Source organism: Tasmannia lanceolata, unplaced genomic scaffold, assembly GCF_043159265.1.
Source record: "Tasmannia lanceolata isolate RefF3 unplaced genomic scaffold, GAP_Taslan_0.1 ptg000023l, whole genome shotgun sequence".
Classification (NCBI taxonomy): Eukaryota; Viridiplantae; Streptophyta; class Magnoliopsida; order Canellales; family Winteraceae; genus Tasmannia; species Tasmannia lanceolata.
This window is the reverse complement of record NW_027518700.1, coordinates 2,042,213-2,061,370: the sequence shown is the minus strand read 5'-3', so window position 1 is coordinate 2,061,370 and position 19,158 is coordinate 2,042,213. Positions and strand designations below refer to the sequence as shown.

The following is a 19,158-nucleotide window of genomic DNA, read 5'->3' as shown; positions in this document are numbered from 1 at the left end:
CAGGGGGAGGATCCTTCTATAACTAGAGTAACCAGAACTTAGAAGTAATTCTTCTATAACTGACACTTCCAAGCATAATTACCAATTACGCATCAACCATCCACTACCACCACAAACTGTGAGTCGATTTATTAAATAATGAGCTAGTTCAGGTTTTGCCAGGAACTTGGCAAAGTGTTAATCATACAGGTTGAACTGACTATGAACACCAGACAGCTATGGTCAGAAGTCACCGTCTTATTTGGTTAAGTTAGACAATTTTTTCATATTTTACTGTAGATGTACCTGTTTTTGGTGTTGTTCACATTGATAAGGATAAAGAGAACACTTCTTTGTTGTTGTTTTTTCCTCGATTTTTAAGGCATAGCCAAATAAAAATGACACTTTAGAAAAAAAGCACAATGACAACACTACCATGAATCATATCGATAACAACAGAAAGGAAAATCCAATGGCAGACAAGATATTATATAAATTAAGCACATGAATCACAACAATGTTAGACAACAGAATCACAGAAACAAACAAAAGCCCACCGTTACAACAAAGAATTCAATGGCATCCCATGAATAAACATGCCTACATGCATCAAACAATAATGAAAGAGATGGAGAAACTGTTTAATCCTACAACCACAATGTAAAATCATCTAAATTAACCAGCAAAACATCACAAAATAGTACCTGATTTCGATACACTCACACATACAACATAAAATTCAATAACATCTGCCATCAAAACAACATAACAAAAGAGAGGAGACAAAAAAGGGTATCAGATGATAAATCATGGGACTGATTGCCAAATTTCGATACACTCAAATATACAACATAAAATTCAATAACATCTGTCATCCAAACAACATAACAAAAGAGAAGGTTAAACAAAAACAGAATCAAATGATAATTCATGGGACTTGCCTTTCGGCCGCCTCAACAACAATTGGCAACCTAGGCACTTGACCCAGCAAGCAAGAACTAGAACCATATATTCAACTCAACTCAACTAAGCCTTTGTCCCAAACTAGTTGGGGTCGGCTAATGAATCCTTCAGAAAATTTTCATGAAGAAGGTGAAAGGATCTACCCGGCTCAAATTCGATACACTTAAATATACAACATAAAATTTAAATATCATCTAAATTAACCAGTACAACGTCATCACAAAATAGTACCTGAGAAACAAATCAGACGCAATTGCCGAATTCGATACACTCAAACATACAACATAAAATCCAATAGCATCTGCCATCAAAACAACATAACAAAAGAGAGGGTGGATACAAAAAACAGAATCAAATAATAATTCATGGGACTTGCCTTTCGGCCGCCTCAGCGACAATTGGCAACCTGGGCACTTGACCCAGCAAGCAAGAACTAGAACCATATATCATACACACCAAAAGGAACAGAAAAACAGTACTGTCCAAGCTCATAACCAAATCCAAACCCAAACCCTCCTTAGGGGAAAAGCTCCTCTCCAAAAGGTCAGGAAAAATGAGCAACACATCAAGAACTATAGCTTGCATTGTATTAAACCTAACATACCTGCTGAAATTAGGGTTTCTAACAACAACAAAGTAAAGGGTTAGAAAGACCAGGAACCCATTAAAAGGGAAGCTCTTAAAAACCCTAATAGCAGGGACTAAGGGTTGTAAAAGGATTTGAACAAAAGAGAATTGGTTAATGACATATTTGCCATATTGGATTCCATCAAAGAAAGGGTAGAAATAACAAATGGCTGAGATTAGGCGGTCTGGGGGGTCTGCAGAATTGCTGGGCTTGTTTTGGGCTGAGATAAATGTTTTGGGTCTGGTTTGGTTTTTGAGCTTATTGGTGTTGTTGGGATTGAAAAGAGGGTGTTTTTGGAGAGAATGTAGAGAGTGAGGGAGATGGGTTTTGTGAGGGAGGGAGAGAGGGGTGAATGAGAAGGATAAAAGAGTAGCCATTTGATTGGACATGGCAGTGTTTGGGTTACGAAAATAAGCAAAAACACCACCACCACTATCACCCCACCTATAGAGATTGATCTCAAAGTAATAGAAAAAAGTTTGTCTTGGACTTTGAGAGAGAGAGAGAGAGAGAGAGAGAGAGAGTAACACGTTGATCTCAAGTATCTTGCCATTATCACTTTCGTTTTCTGTAGATAGGGGTGTCAACGACCCAGACAGTCCGATGGACCATCCGAATCCGAACTTAAATAAACAGTATCTTGACACATTATCAGGATCCATGTACACGTTTTGGGACCTATCATAGGATCCAGAATTTATTACAAATAACTAGGTGTTCAACTCTGGCCAACCCAGCCCGACCCGACCCGACCCGACCCGAGGAACCCATTTTTCCAACCCGAACCGACCTGCCCGAGGAACCCTTTTTTCCAACCTGAACCCGACCCGAGTTCGACCCGACCAGACCTGAGTTTTTTAACTTACAAAAAAAAAATAAAAAAAATAAAAAAATTATAAAACAAGTCGGGTTTCACTCGGGTCGGGTTGAGCTTTGCTTTTTTTTTTCCAACCTGAACCCGACCCGAGTTCGACCCGACCAGACCCGACCTGGCTTTTTTTGTGGGTTTAACCCAACCCGAGTTGCACCCCTGCAAATAACAATTTACAAATGTCCGTGAGACAGTCCTAAATCTGAATTTATTATACTATTTTATAAAAGTACCCTCTAATATTTTAAAACATTAATAATCATTATGCTATTTTATAAAAGCACCCTCTAATATTTTAAAACTATTAATTATTTTTTCAAGGGTAGTTTATTAAAAATGAGTCAAATGCATTTTTTAAACGTTTCCTATTTTTAGTATTTTTTAGTTCATACCTCAAGTCTTGTGTTGCCCTCTGATCTTCTTGCTCTAACCATTGGCTCAAAGTTCACATCACCCACAGCGTAGCCGCCATTGCAACTCACCCTCAAAACTAGAAGTCACGCTTGTGCTCACCCTCTCCCTCTCCAATTTTTGAGAATTTTAACTGTGAAAAATGGAAGCAAGACCAACTAGGACACTCCGATGGATGGTCCGATTTCAAATGGATCGTGACCGTGACACAAAAAGTAGATACGAAGAACACTTCGAATTCGATCCGACCAATAAGAAATTTGAATGGAACATGACTGGGATGTAGGCGGATACGAACCGAAGTGGATTCGTTGCCCCTATCTGCATAATTGAGAAATGATTATTCACCCCGTTTTCTTCCTTGGGCCTTCCCTCTATAGTGTAAAATTAAAAAATAGTCATAAATACACTAAAAGGAAGATACCTAAGGAAAAAAGGGGGTGAATGTATCACTTCCCCTATAAATTACCAATCTTTGGGTGATCTACACTGTCACCATTGGGTCCCAACCTAGATTGGATAGGTAGGAGTGTCAATGGACCCAGATGGTCTCATGGGTCATTGCAATCTGAATTTGACAGGATCCATAGACACATTTCAGATCCCTATCATCAAAATTATTTTTTATCGAACCTAGACAACTAAAACTACCTGTATTTGAAATTCAAAATACATAACTAAAAACTAACCGCTAACTTACGTAATCTACCACCATAACAATCCAACAGTCAGATCTTGAAGATATTTTTAGATATGATCTAATACAGTTGGAGCTCTCATAATTAATGCTCCATAAATTTATAATCTCTTATATCCTATGCTCAAACCAGGAACGGACATATTGATCCTACGTTAGTAATTTATAATCTCTTATTTCTAATACTTAAATAGAAAAATCTAGTGATATAAGGTATAAGCGAGTATCTTCTTGGAAACTGTTGTTCAAAGTACATATCCTATAAAGGTCCAGTGTAGGAGAAGGTTATGTATTGGCCTTATATTGGGGTTTGAACTGTTAGAAATTGTTTCAGTTTTCATCATCATTGTCATATATCCGAGCTTGACTCCTTCCAAGCATTGAGGCGAATTAACTGGAACTTCCTACTACCTTATTTGTGTTAGGGTAATATACCCAACAATTTGTAGAGAATTTCGGCTCATACTATTGTAGTTAAGAAAACTCTCATTAAATTCATCCATCTCTGGGCCTATAGTTCTTGAAACACAGATAAAATGCCTTTGTTAAAATCAATTAACGGGAAATTAAGGGCATGTTCTGTAGCGCTTCCCATTCTCACCTATAGAATTGGGTAGAAGCGGATTGTGGATGCGACAATATGTCGCTCCGTAAAATCTCATCAGTCAGCCCTAAAAAATGGGCACTATCGGAAACGGACTCTTCATATGTCACCTTCCGAACAAGATTCTCCAATTATTTTGTGCTATAGTCATTCCCGCACCTAAAATATATGTAGAATCTATTTTTTAGATGTTTACCGAACACGGCCTAAGTGTTTTCCAGACCAAAAAGGGGTGGTGGTGATAGACTTACTTTCTAATACTTAATATTCTCTTATATTTTATACAAAAAAAGCCACCATGAACATAAAATATAAGACCTCCAACTCTACATTCTAACACATAGCCCAAAAAATTTGGCAATTCGACAGCCTCCTAAACTCCTAACAGGTGGACAAAGTAGGAACTCCATCAAGAACATGTTACTGCTCACTATTTCTATATTGGAATCTCACTAAACTACTTTGTCAAAATGTTGCTTTCGGCTGCGTTACTCCATCACCAAGAGGTAGACCTGGCAAACGGCCGGGCGGGGCCGGGTCAAAATGACCCCGAAAATTTTACAGGTCACTAAGCTTGGACCCGCACTCGGCCGACCCATGGGTCACCAGGATTTTTGACATATTTTTTAAGATTTTTTTTGTTTGTATAGGGATTTGCTAGCCACCTTTACCAACCATTTATGTTGACTCTTTGGAAGATTTGTCTTATTGTCGACGTGGTGCTACGAGTTCTAAAAAGGTGGCTAGCAATAAATAATAGCAATAAATAATAATCATGGCATACTAAGTTTTAAATGAGAAATTACGGAAAAATGGAAGCAAAGTACAAAAATTATGGAAAAAAACAGAAAAGAATATTCTAAAATATGACAATTACAGAAAAAACTACATAGAAAAAGCAAGAATTATGACAATTACGGAAAAACGCCAAAAGGTGCTAAAATAAAATGTTTTGCACTTCTCTACGGCCACCTGCGGGTCCAGCCGGCCCGGCCCAGTTTTGACTGCCCGGGTGGACCCGCGGGTCAATTTCAAACGGTCACTGATTGGTGACCCGGACCCATAATTTACGGGTAGGCTGGGTGGACCTGCGGGTCCGGGTCACTTTTTGCCAGGTCTACCAAGAGGTCACACTCAGATTCCCGTTGCCGGGCCTGTTCGGAAGAAAGCTACCGAATCATTCTTAAAACTTTGCATCCACTATACCATCTGCTTAGAATTAAGCTACATGTCTTTTATCTTTCCACCACTAGGAAGGCTAAACCTTTGATTTTTCTGGCTTGTCTTTTGTCGATCTATTTTTTTGTGGGTCTGCCTCAGGGCCACGGGACAAAAGCAAAAGAGCCATTTTGGTAGTATGTTACGACGTGGATGTGCTTGAGCTAATAAGTTTTTCACTTGGGATTATAAAGAATTTGCCAAATTGAAGTTGAGTAGAACAGAATCAGCTAGCTTATATACAAGACCAAACCCTCTAATTGATTTCCCACTCATGAAGAATGCCAAAGGTCCCTTGAAGTGTTAATGATCTAGTAGGCTAAATTTGGGGCATTGAGGGACTCAATTTACTCCGGGTCCTCTCTCCCATTGATGTGAATCTGTATTATCTTTTTGCTCTAAATATAGTTACCTTTCTTCAAAAAAACATGGAGAATGACAAAGATGATCAAATGGACTATTCAAAGAAAATGGAGGATGCCACAGGTCAGGGCTCTCTCTCTCTCTCTCTCTCTCTCTCTCTCTCTCTCTCTGTAGACAAGCTGAGCCGTTAGATTCATAGTATATAGGGGGGCACTATGTGATCCAACGACTAAGATTTTCTCCCTCATATTTCCTTTATTATTCTTGTTTTGGGTTTGAGTGCCCCTTATATGTGAAAGGGTAGGTGGCTCCTCCCAATCTACATGGTTGGGTTAGGGACGAGACATTGATCCAAACCATTTTTCGTCTGGACCCACCACTGTGTTACCATTTTTCATCTAACATGCAGATTGAATTCCAATGGCTAATTACTCTCAAAAAGGCTTTTAGAATGTTAGAATCATCCAATCATATCATAATGATTTTTAGGCCTAGATCAATCAAAGTTTGCGAGCAACCGGGCTTGGTATCCAAGATCAACCAATTCTTTGTTGGGTTGGGATCAGTTGAATAGGATTGTCAATAGAACCCGACGGTCCAATGGATAAAAGGATCCGAATGTTAATGGAAAAGATTTGGGTACAACAGCCAAATCCTAAGCATGTCCATTGGATCCGTATCCTAAGGTTGGATACGGTCTGAAATTATTTCGAATCGTGACTAAGACGTAGCCAGGAAATCGGGTGCACCGTCATAAATCCAAATGGGGGTATCAATGTATGAAAATAGGCTTCATATTTTCTTTCAATTATGTCTATTTATGAAGTGTATTTTCGTAAGATTTAAAAATCTACTCAACAACGATTTTATTTTCTTGCTTTTCATTTTGATGATAATCCGCCTCTCTTTTGAATTTCTTCCTTCTTTCCCACAACCCTAAGCTCATATACAACGTAAATAGGACACTACAATGGACTGTCCCACTTAAAATGGATCGTGACCCCATTAGGGGTGCAACTAGGGTCGATTTTTGGGAATTCTAGTTGACATTTTACCTTAAAATCAGGTCGGGTTCGGGTTGTTTCCAGTTCATTTTTTTACCAAAAGCTCAACCCAACCCGACCCAAGTTGCACCCCTACCAATTACCCAAACTCAAAAAGTAAGATCCAAAAAGAAGTCTAATAGGATCTGCCGATAAGAGATCAAACAGATAATGACCAAGACATAGGTGGATCCGATCCGAAGTGGATCCGTTTAAGACCCTTATAGGTGAAAAATACAGAAGCCAATCAGAATGTGAATTGTGAAGGGGTTGAGCTTCCAAGAACTCATTTCTAGCTAATTTTTTACCTAATATTCGTGTCTATGTAGGTGTAGAAGAAGAGATCAACGATTCTCCGATCGAGGAAGTAAGACTAACGGTTCCAATTAAAGACGACCCGACATTGCCAACATTAACATTCAGAACATGGGTGCAAGGAGCTACAAGCTGGAAAATTGGAATTCCAATTCGATTATCGACAAAACCCAATTGGAATTTCTTCTTTGTGCGTACAAATTGTTGCGCTTCCAATATGAAAATTGATGGCAGCACCTCTTCCCACAAAATCCATCAGAATCCCAGGAATAAAATGGACATTCTCATTGAATCCAGGGCCTCTCAACATATAAGAGCATGTCCTTATCACTATCCTAGCTAACTCTGCAGGTTCTCCTTTTGCATTGGCAGCGGTTTCCGTAGTGAAAGCTTTTTATCATAGGGGGATTAACCCCTTAGTTGCCATGCTCTTGACTCAAACATCTGAGGTACGGAAACTCCCTTTTCTCTTCCTACTATATGTATTAATGATTACATGGGAAGCACAGCATGAAGTAAGAAGATCACTGTCTTCTACCTCATAGAATACCTTGAATTTTTTTGAAAGGCAACATAAATTCATTAATAATAAAAGGATACAATCATAATATCCATTTTAGAAGTGTTTTCCTACTAGTTCCCGTTTCTCACAGCAGAACCAGTGACGATGATGATCGATTTGTGAAAAGGGAGATCTGGTTGCAGTGGAAGGAAGATCTGACTCCAATTGGGTTGAATATTGAGAAATACGATGGCACAATCTTATCCGAAAAAAGAAGTACCCTTCTTCTCTAGATAGTTTCTTGAAAAAAGAAGTACCCTTCTTCTCTAGATAGTTTCTTGAAGCCCCAAAAGGAGATGTACAGAATGTTCAGTTTTCTCCGCTCAAAGATATTTCAATTGCAACACCAGATCGGTTGAGATGGGTTTTGGGGGTTTTTGAAGGATAGCTTTATTTCTTGCCCTTTTGGAGTTTGGGAACAGGTGCTTTCTCCCTCTGCTTCTACTTTTCTGTAAGTGGGTTTGAGTTGGGGTATGTGAAAACTTTGAGGTTTTGGGTCTTTGTTGGGAATCAATTTTGTGGTTCTGTGGTATAGGTCTCTTTGCAGAGACCATTCGTGAAGGGCACGGTTCTGTGGTATAGGTCTCTTTGGCAGTTTAGTTGCAGAAATGCTCTTGCAATTACGCCTCCTTGATGTTCGATGAAATGCCTCAAAGAGACTTGCCAACTATTGTTTGCAGGGACATTCCAGCAGTGATGCCCACCGGGTGTTTGAAGAAACGTCTATGCGAACTATATTGCGAAGGGGCATAGCGTAAACCCATATAATCTCTTCCATTTTCGGTCTTTATATAGCCCATTCATCATCACCAATCTCAGCCGATTGCACCACGGATTGTCGACGGTCATTCAGGAATCACTCAATACAAGTTACTCTCGGAGAGATACTATAAGTAGGAGCCGTGAGGGCTATACCCGCCTTCTAGTGCCACCGCACCGTTAGTATCTCAACACCTGGACACCTTGTGTGTAAAACGGACATAGTTCGTATGCTGGACGATAGTCACAGCATACAAGTAACTATGCACCCGGCCAGGTGGACCTCACGACATTAAATCTGGTCGCCATCTACAGAAAGATTCTCGCACAAGGATAATTTTGCAGGGAGAGGGATCTTCTTCTCATCTGTATCCTCTACCTCTTCTTCTTCAGCTCCTTCAGATTCGGTGTCTTCCTCCATCTCGGTCTCCGCGTGGGTTTCCGATCCAGAATCCGGTGGATTCTCACGGCTCGGTGGTCGGCACATTTTGCAGAGCGGAGGAGGATTCCGTGACAATTATGACCTCCGTCGGGGTGAGAGGTGTTGGGGGAGATCGCCCTAGATGGGCCAGTGGGGCGAATTTGATCCCTCTTGGGGTCCGGCGGATCAACCCCGAAGCAGGCCTTTTGGGCGATTCTGTAGGAGGTTGGAAGAAGTTTGGCTCTGAGCCGGCAGTTGGGCAGAGAAATTGGCCTCACCGATATGAAGAGGAGGAGTGGCTACCCGTCCGAAGCAAGAAGGGAAGACGAATGGAGAGTGCCTTCCACAAAAGAAAGAATAGAGAACTGGGAGATTGGAGATGTTGCAGATGTGCTTTCAGGAATTTTCGAAGGAGGGTTAGATGTTGGAAGTGTCATAAAGTCTGGTCCAGTTCGGACTTCAATTTTCCAGGGCACCAAGAACAGTCAGCGGATCCGATGGTGAGGAGGGGGCTTGTTCCTAAACCAACATCGCCTCAAGCAGAGAATGTTAGAATGGAGCCGTTGCTTCCTGCAACTTCGGAAGGTGTAGCTTTCAACCTTGAAGTAGTCCCCCTTAAGTCTATTAGTAATGCAGACTTAGGCTTATGGGGGAAGATGAAGGAAGGGTGGGATGGTGATCTGGATGCGCTGGAAGACTGGCTCTCTCGCAATAGCAGGACTAAAGCTGTAGTGTATAAAATTGCTCCTTTAGAAATCCAAATTTCCATCCCAGCGGGCGCTAATCGATCTCACTTAATCAGAGATTGGTGCTCTCCATCCCATTCTCCTCTGGAAGATCTACAGAAGTGGGATACAAAATTTCCTAAGGCGGGGAAGCCTTCCTGGTGGAAAATAGAAGGAGTTCCGCCTGAAGCATGGTGCGCCGATAATTTTCAGCGTATAGGGAGGAAAATAGGCCAGGTGGTGGAGGTAGATTTGTCGTGTTATGCGGGTTTCGGATATGAAGTGGGTAGGATGCTGATCATGTCTGAAGGACGCCCCGGAAGTGAACTATCTCTCCAAAGCTCTATCGATGGCACAATTCGTTGGATTCTAGCCTCCCGGGAAAGAGTTGACGACGACTTTGCAAAAATCTCCTCTCCTTCTCCGGCTGGGCAGATGGTTTCCGAAGAAGAGTTGGGTCTTCCTTTAAATATTCCTACTGAAGGGGTAAGTGAAGCTGAAGTAGTTCACCATCCCATAACTGCAATCTATGATGTCTTCAATGCCATCAATGAAACCTCATCATTGCTGTCGGTGCCGGAGATAAATGCTGGGGTCGCCGGGTTGGTGGAGTCGGAGATTCCTTCACATTCAGCCTATTGTGCGCAGAAAGCGGCACCGGTTAGCAGCATCTCACCTGGCAAAAATGCTGAATTTCAAAAAGAGGGTCCCTCACATGCATACAGGTGGTCCAGTGTAGCTGGTCCTATTCAAGACTCATCAGCAACAGCTACTCCTTACTCTAAGGTCAACAGCTTTGAAGATATTATCTCAGCCTTATCCCCTCCGCACCACAGCGACTCTCCTCGAGTAGATGTAATCTACGTGCCCGATTCGGGTCCAATGGAATTTTCTGAAAGAGAAGTTGCTTCAGAGGACCTTTGGGCTTCTCCACTGGCGAGTCCTGGGAACCAGGAGGAGAGCCTCATCCACGACTCAAGCACAATGGGCGCTACTCTCACGTATTCTGAGACTGAGGAGGAGCTCGGTGACAACCGGGTGTGGGGGCATAGTCTGCAAAGTCACAAGAGTAGATGTATCCTTATCTCTCGTGATGACCGTTTCTTCATTCAGTGCCGGGTGGGGCAAAGGAAGGTGATCATTGATTATAGTGGTTTGGGAGGTATAAAGCATTTATTCTCTGGTGAAGTTAGGGAGTGGTCTTTTCGCTCGCTCGTCAGGGTATCGCTTGGAAGTTTCTCCCATCTTTGTCCACTGAGATGGTGTAGCAAGGCGGATTTTCAGCTCCTGCCTTGTGACTCAGAACTATCTTATGTCCCTCCACGGAATGACTCGGGCTTGGTTTCTTCCCAACAGGTGCTTGAATTGATGGTGGATCATACCATGCACATTAGTTCTCATCTGGGTCTAATATTTCCGGGTCCCGTTGAGGAATATAGGTCTAGCATAAAGGAGGCAGAACTACGAGAGGTCGCTGGAGTGTCATCTCCAGTCTCCATATCCGAAGTAAACCTGAAACGCACGGAGCGCGAATTGGTGAGACTTCAATCGGATATCAATTATGATTCTGGATCGCATAGCAAAGGTCTCACATCCCAGAAAAAAGGAAGAAAGTCTGGTATCAGGGCGGGGAGGAATTCATCGGAATATAGTTGTTAATGAAGATTTTATCCTGGAATATAAACGGCTTGGGCTCTCTGGAGAAAAGAATTCAAATCAAAGCATTAGTTAAACATCGGCGCCCTGAGGTTGTTTGTCTCCAGGAAACAAAGATGGAGCAAATCCGTAACATAGATATGAGAAGCATGGGGTTCAATACTGACTGGAATTTTGCTTTCTTAGCATCCAAAGGAGCTTCAGGGGGCATCTTGGTGGCTTGGGATTCAGTCTTGTGGGCCAGCACAGATGTTTGGCGTGGAGTTTTCTCTCTCTCCGTTGCTTTCCGTAAATGCAATGATAATTCAGTCTGGTTCTTCTCAGGTGTCTATGGTCCTTTGTCATCCTCTGAGAAGTGTCTTTTTTGGGAAGAATTAAATCAGACGCGTCGCCTATGTTCCGCTCCTTGGTGTATCAGGGGGGATTTCAATGAAGTTCTAGGATCAAGAGATCGACTTGGGGGTCAGCGAGTCACTGCGGGCATGAGATCTTTCGCTGATTTCATCGCAATCAACGAGCTCGCAGATTTACCTTTGGGTGGCTCCTCTTTCACCTGGGCCAGAGGTTCGAACCGGAGTCGGCTTGACCGATTTCTTCTCTCGGGTGACTGGTTGGCAATTCTTTCTGAAGTCTATCAGCAGGCTTTACCCCATTCAGTTTCCGACCATTGCCCTCTCCTTTTGTCTCCTAAAATGGAGTTCTGGGGCCCGCCCCCCTTCAGATTTGAATTAGCTTGGCTGGAAAATCCCCAAATGGAGGCTCTCTTAGTCCGATGGTGGTCTGAAAGCGTCTTTGAAGGTCCAGGGGACGTAGTTATAGGCAAAAAATTACGCTTCATTAAGGGGAAATTAAAAGAGTGGGATAAGGAGCAGAAAGAAGTGGACCAAGGCAGGAAGAGGATTCTTGAGGACAGATTGATGGAGATAAATACATTGGCAGAGAGTGGTTTGGCCTCGGCGGAGGATTATGAGCAACAAGGAAGATTAATTCAAGAGCATAAAGAGTTGTTGATGCTTAAAGAAATCTCTTGGCGCCAAAGATCTCGAGTCAAGTGGTTGTTGGAGGGAGATAAAAACACAGCCTTCTTCCATGCCATGGCTAGTGCTCGCAGAAGAAGGAACAGAATTGAATCCTTAGAAGTGGAGGGGGAGATTGTATCTGACAAGGAGCGAATTATTGAAGAAATTATTGAATTCTACAGATCTTTATACTCAGCTGATGGGATGTTACGCCCAATTCCTCAAGACATTTGTTTTGCTAGCTTAAGCCTGGAAGCCTCAGCCGGATTGGAAATCCCTTTCTCTGAGGTGGAAATCCGATCAGCACTATTTTCTCTGGCAAAAGATAAAGCCCCTGGACCCGATGGTTTTTGTTTGGCTTTCTTTCAAACTTGCTGGGAAACAGTAAAATCGGATATTCTTCGATTCTTCATAGAATTTTTTGAGGGAGCCATCCTTGACAAAGGGACAGGTGCAACTTTTCTCGTCCTCATTCCAAAAATTGAAGGAGCAACAAAAAGCTCGGATTTTCGCCCGATTAGCTTGGTGGGCAGCCTTTACAAAGTCCTCGCAAAGGTTCTGGCGGATCGTATCAAAGTGGTTCTTCCTTCAATTATATCGGTCTGTCAAAGTGCCTTCATAAGCAACCGGCAAATTCTTGATTGTTCTTTAACAGCCAATGAAGCCATTGACTATTATCGGAGGAAGGGGGAAGGCGGCATTCTATGCAAGCTTGACATGGAGAAGGCATATGACCGAGTGGATTGGGCAGCATTAGATTTTCTCATGGGTCGTATGGGCTTTGGGGGAAGGTGGAGAGGGTGGATCCGGAACTGCTTATCGTCCGCCTGGTTTTCTGTCCTCATCAACGGATCAGCAAAAGGATTCTTCAAATCTTCTAGAGGATTGCGGCAGGGCGATCCTCTCTCTCCTTTTCTTTTCCTGATTGTGGCCGAATCACTGTGCAGACTGCTGAAAAAAGGAAGTGAGTTGGGGCTATATCAAGGGTTCCTTATTGGCGAGAGCAAGGTGGAAGTATCGCTTCTTCAGTTTGCGGATGACACTCTTCTGTTCTGTTCTCCGGTCATATCCCAGATTCTTAACCTTAAAGCTATGCTTCGTTGTTATGAGATGGTTTCGGGTCAAAGATCTAATTTCGCAAAATCTCGGTTGTTCGCGATCAACGTTTCTGAGAACGATGCATCCTTTTTCGCCGGAATTATGGGGTGTGATTTAGATGTCTTTCCAGCAACCTATCTGGGTCTTCCTCTTGGTGTGGGTCGACCGAAACACAACCTATGGGCTCCTATTATTCAAAGGATTGAGCGACGTTTGGCCACCTGGAAGCGCCGGTTGGTTTCCAAAGGAGGTAGATTGGTGCTTATAAAGGCCGTTCTATCCAATATGCCGATATATTTTCTATCTCTTTTTCAATGTCCCGCCTCGGTTGCTAAACGCATCGAACAAATTCAGAGACGCTTCCTGTGGGGCGGATCAGGGTCTTCCAAGGGGGTCTCCCTGATTAAATGGAGTATGGTCTGCTTGCCTACTAAAAATGGAGGTTTGGGTATCAGGAGGGTTCAAAGTTTTAACCAGGCCCTTATGGGCAAGTGGCTGTGGAGATTTGGCGAAGAACAATCCTCTTTGTGGGTCCGGGTCATTGGAAGTAAGTATGGTTCAGATCATGGGCATTGGGACTCTGTTGATAATTTTAAACTCAAAGGTCTCACGGCTTGGAGGGACATCTTGAAGTTGAAGTCGTTATTTGCTCCTGGCGTCCGATTCAGAGTATATAGGGGGGATCGGATTCGGTTCTGGCAGGATCCTTGGTGTTCGGCCGATCCTCTTCAAGTGATGTTTCCTGACTTATTCATCGTTTCATCTCAGAAAGAGGTCTGGGTGTCGGAATGTTTTGTAAGGGAACATGGGAAGGTGGCTTGGTCTCTTAAGTTTCGCAGAGACTTCTTTGTTAGGGAGTTAAACTCTTACAACGCCCTCCTCTCCTTATTGGATTCTTGCTTCATCAAGTCTTCGGGCGTAGATCGTCGGATTTGGATTTGGAATCCTTCGGGGATATTTTCAGTCAAATCTTTTTATAACCATCTGATCCCTTCTTCAGTGGAGCATGTGTCCTCCTCGTTTTGGAGACAATCTTGCCCTCCGAGAGTTGCTTTCTTTGGGTGGTCGGTTAGCTGGGGCCGCATTCAAACTATGGATTTTTTGAGGAAACGAGGAATGTGGTTGGTAGATCACTGTCCTCTATGTTTATCCGCTGGGGAATCCATTGACCACCTTTTCATACACTGTAAGGTTGCTCGCCATATTTGGGGTCTTATTTTTTCTCGTTTTGGAATCAGTTGGGTCCCCTCCAACTCTATGGCTGAATTCATTCAGAGTTGGGCCTGGACTCCTTGGAAAAGGAAAGGCAGAACGCTGTGGAAGATGTGTCTCCTGGCCTCATGGTGGTTCTTGTGGAAAGAGAGGAATGCTCGTATCTTTGAAGGGAAGGCTAGATCTCCCTATTGGATTTATATTCAGTTGATAGCTGCGGTCATATCCTGGGCTCGAAGCCTTCCTCTGTTTCGTTTTGTTTCAGCTTTCGACCTCTGGGAAGGATGGTCAATCATATGCTTGGAATCGGCTACCAAAGTGAAAATCCTCCCCTCCTGGATTCCTCCTCCTCCGGGATCCCTGAAACTTAACTTTGACGGATCGTCTATCGGCAATCCAGGAATGGCAGGAGTAGGGGGGTTATGTAGAAACCACAAAGGGGAAGTCCTCTGGGTCTACTCGGGACCTATCGGAGTGGCAGACTCAAACGAGGCAGAGGTCCGAGCCGTTCATAGCGGGCTTCTCTCGATGCCTCGTCTAGAGTGCGACAAAATTATCGTCGAAGGGGATTCCTTAAATGTTATTCGCTGGCTTTCGGGTAACGCTTCTCCCCCTTGGCGATTTTTGCCTCTCTTAGAGGAAATAGAGGACAGGGCTAAGGGCTCCTCAATAGTTTTTCGCCATGTCAGGAGATCAGCCAATGCGGAAGCAGACTCCCTTGCCAAGAAAGGAGTCTTTCGGGCCGCGTTTGAGTGCTTTGACTATCTACCTCCTTGAATTATTGTACTGCTATCTTTGTATTATCTTTGTTCCTTCAGGACCACCTCGGTTCTGTTTTTACATATATATATATATATATAATCTGTTGCCCTTTTCAAAAAAAAATATCGAGCATACCCAAGACCCAAACCCACCCCATCCGGGTAGAAAATATTACAATGTCAAAACCAAAATCCCTGATCTGGTTTCCTAGTTGGAAGTTGATTACATATACGTTCGAACTGAATTCACAATGACCAATATTGCATAACGAATTCTACTCAATATATAAATATGTATGGACAAGACAAAATCTGCTAAAAAGTGAGTATGTGTGGCTATTCTCCCGTGCAAAAGTCAGCCGTGAAATGGCTTTCAGCAAAATTGCCTGCAAATCCCGTATTTTTAATATGGGGAGTGATAAATCGACCCCCAAATATCTTAAATTGACCCCCTATGTGTCTTTTTCTCCAAAAGACACATAGGGGGTCGATTTATCACTGCCCTACCCTTTTAATATATACCAATAGTGTTAAGTTCCAACCTTTGAAAGGCTTTATGGTTTTACATAATAAGTTTTGATAAGTCTAGCCCGTTTTACTAATGAGTGGAAGAATTTTAGTATCATGTTTAATAATCCTTATGTATAGTGGAAGCTCCTGGAAGGCCTTGACCCGTGGAGTGATTCACATAACATGACGAACCACGTAAACTTTGTGTGTTTTATACGACAATTTTTTTAGCTTGTCTATTTATTTATGTTTCCATCAAACCCTAGATTGATGTTCGAAAACTTACATATATGAAACAAACTAGTTACTCCAAAAGCTTAAGCTGTTAGAGAAGGCGTTATTTAATCTTTTATACCTTAACACTCCCCTTCACGAGTGGCCCCTCTTTCTTTGGGTGGCCTACACATGCACGTAGCCCCTCTTTTGGGTTTGGCCATTGCATATGGATTTTTGCTATCCGGGATGTTTGAACCCAAGCATTTGCTCTGATACCATATGAAACAACCAGTTGCTCCAAAAGCTTGTTAGAGAAGGCGTTATTTAATCTTTTATACTTTAACAACATATACATGTTTTGTACTTGTTATAGCTGATGGGATACGGATGTGCCGGTGTACTTATGAAGCTCCTTGTAGACAATCCATACATGTGGTGGCCTTCAACTCTACTTGATGTGTCTCTCTACATGTCTCTTTCTAATATTGTTTGATGAATACTGTTCTTTTCTATATTAGTGTACTCAAATCATTTATTTGAGGTTTGTGATGTGTCCCACCCTGGGATTTAGATTAACATCCTAATCTTGGAGCGTGGCAGGGTATCCATTTTTTTACTTGTGTAGGGCATTACATGAAGACGAAGTAAGGTCGAAGGGACAGTTAACAAGACTCCAATTCTTTCTTATAGCATTAATCTCAAGCTTCGCATATGCTATCATCCCTAACTACTTCTTTCCTTCCATATATGTACTCTCATTTGTTTGTTGGATTTAAAAGGATTCAGTAACCGCGCAACAAATTGGCTCTGGTCGCTTTGGCCTTGGCCTTGGCTCCTTTGGCTTAGACTGGTCTACCATTGCTGGTTACACAGGAAGTCCCTTTGCTACTCCTGGTTCTACACTCCTTAATTTAATGGCTGGATTTATAGTACTAGTTTACATAATGAACCCCATTCTTTATTGGAATAACATAATGAGTGCCAAGAAATTTTCAATTTTCACTTCCCATCTGTTTGATTCTGATGGGAAAATTTACAACATTTCGCGGGTTTTAGACGAGAAAACCTTCAGTTTCAATCAACAAGGCTACGATGAGTAGTCGCCGATTTATCTTAACACCTTCTACCCATTTTGTTACGGGCTGAGATTCGCGGTTTGCTCTTCAACTTTGACTTATGTTGCTTTCTTCCATGGAAGGTGAAACTCTTCTTCCTCATTATATTGATTTATGCAAAATTATATGGTGTAGGCACGTAGCTACACGTAATGGGGTACGACTAGGGGTGCAATTTGGGTCAATTTATGGGAATTTGGATTGAACTTTTACCATAAAATCAGATCGTGTGGGTTCGGGTTGATTCCAATCCTTTTTTTAGCAAAGCCAACCCAAACAAATAATTGCCCCCCTAGGCTCCTTTATAGCTGTAATAACTCCCCTACTGCCTCCATATTTTGTTAACGACACTCCACTCTAGGAAACTACTTCAATTAAAAAACAGACACTACTTACTACTTACTAATATTCTACTTCTACTCTAATTCACCATTACTGTCTAGAAGTCACACTACACATGAACACCATATAAAAAGGGAGCACTACTGTATTTTGATGAGGGCACTCCTCACTTTATTAAAAGTATGGTATAGCCCGCACCATATGATGATCCAAACCATCCATTAGATGGGCTAACCCTCCGATCGATAGACAGTTAGGGTCAACCCTCTAACATTCAGATTGGAGGGTTAGGATCAACCTATGGAAATGATTTTTGGGGCACAACCTATTTAGGCTGTGGCCCATCTAATGGATGGTTTGGATCATCCTATGGTGCGGGCCATAGCGAACTTTTAATAAAGCGAGGAGTGCCCTCATCAAAATACAATAGTGCTGAACATTTCCTTATAAAAAAATATTGACTTATTTATTTATCTATCTCTTATACGAAGCCAAGGCTATTAATCATCATTTTTTTTTTCCTTGGTACGATTTTCCGGCATTATAAAGACGCCTTCCATGGCAAAAACCAAAGCGGGGATGTTCATAACAGGTTGAAGAAGAAGTATGAGCGTGTTCCTCAGTGGTGGTTTTTATCCATCTTAGTTTCAACGATCACTTGTAGTGGTTTGGAGAACAACTCGAACTTCCTTACTGGGGAGTTATACTAGCATGTGGTATAGGCATGATTTTTATAATCCCAATATCAGTTATGATAGCCACTACAAATCAGGTAGACTTTAAAAAAACTTGGTAATCTATTCTACCTAAATCATATTTCAACTACCCTGGAAAACCACTTGCTAGCTTGACTTACAGGGTCTACAGCTATAACAGCCTCTCTCTGCCATCGGATTTATCAATGATTTCAAGATCGCCCATTACATGAAGATTCCCCCTAAATCAGTCTTCTTTACTCAGGTAATTAAATCATCTCACTCTAAATGTTTTACCAAAAAATCAAGAATAATCTAGCTCATATCAATGGGGAGATCACCTACCATTGAACATGTGGGGCCACCTTGGATTCATCTTTCCGCACCCTCTAACACATGGTCTCATGGTCCAAAACTCGATCTCATACGATGATCATAACCATCTAAGAATCATTAATTTTCTTTTATAAAGATACCTTTTATTAAAAGAAAGGATTACAAGTGCACATCAGGAGGTAACAAAGATATCCCTACTTAAGTAAGGGTGCAACTGGGGTCGAGTTTTGGGAATTCAGGTTGAGCTTTTACCATTAATTCGAGTCAGGTTTATGTTGATTCCAATTCAATTTTAACAAAAGCTCAACCCCACCCGACCCAACCCGACCTAGGTTGTATTCTATACTTAAGTCGATTCAATTTTTTTTTTAATGGCAAAGAATTATATTCATAAAGAAAAAGAAAACCGCGAAATGCCCTAGAGATCGAGATGATCAGAGTAGAAGGCTATTAAGAAAGAATAAATACAAAGAATACAAAACCAATGTGTTTCTTATGGTATATGAATTGCGCTACTCAATCTACACTACATTCTTTCTCATACCATCGTTTTAAATTTCGGCCGAAATCTGAAATTTCGTAATTCGGTTGAAACCGAAACCAAAATTTCATGAAATCTGAAATTTTGGAAGTTTTTGG

The 19,158-nt window shown here is 41.9% G+C and overlaps 1 protein-coding gene and 1 long non-coding RNA gene across 2 annotated transcripts; one reads left to right on the top strand and one right to left on the bottom strand.

Annotated features, from left to right (window-relative positions):
• Positions 1-1,110: 1,110 nt before the first annotated feature.
• On the bottom strand, positions 1,111-2,121 carry LOC143856323 (protein TIC 20-v, chloroplastic-like). The gene has a single exon (XM_077366517.1). It carries the CDS (start codon positions 1,957-1,959, stop codon positions 1,306-1,308), a length of 654 nt encoding a protein of 217 aa, XP_077222632.1. The 5' UTR covers positions 1,960-2,121; the 3' UTR covers positions 1,111-1,305.
• Positions 2,122-7,045: 4,924 nt separating this feature from the next.
• On the top strand, positions 7,046-16,607 carry LOC143856353 (uncharacterized). The gene is made up of 2 exons (XR_013238169.1): positions 7,046-7,541; positions 16,405-16,607. It is a non-coding gene; the product is annotated as an uncharacterized LOC143856353 (long non-coding RNA).
• Positions 16,608-19,158: the final 2,551 nt, after the last annotated feature.

What these genes read in the sequence shown, in the direction of transcription:
- LOC143856323 (XM_077366517.1), bottom strand. Translation starts at nt 1,959, where the DNA reads ATGTCCAATCAAATGGCTACTCTTTTATCCTTCTCATTCACCCCTCTC.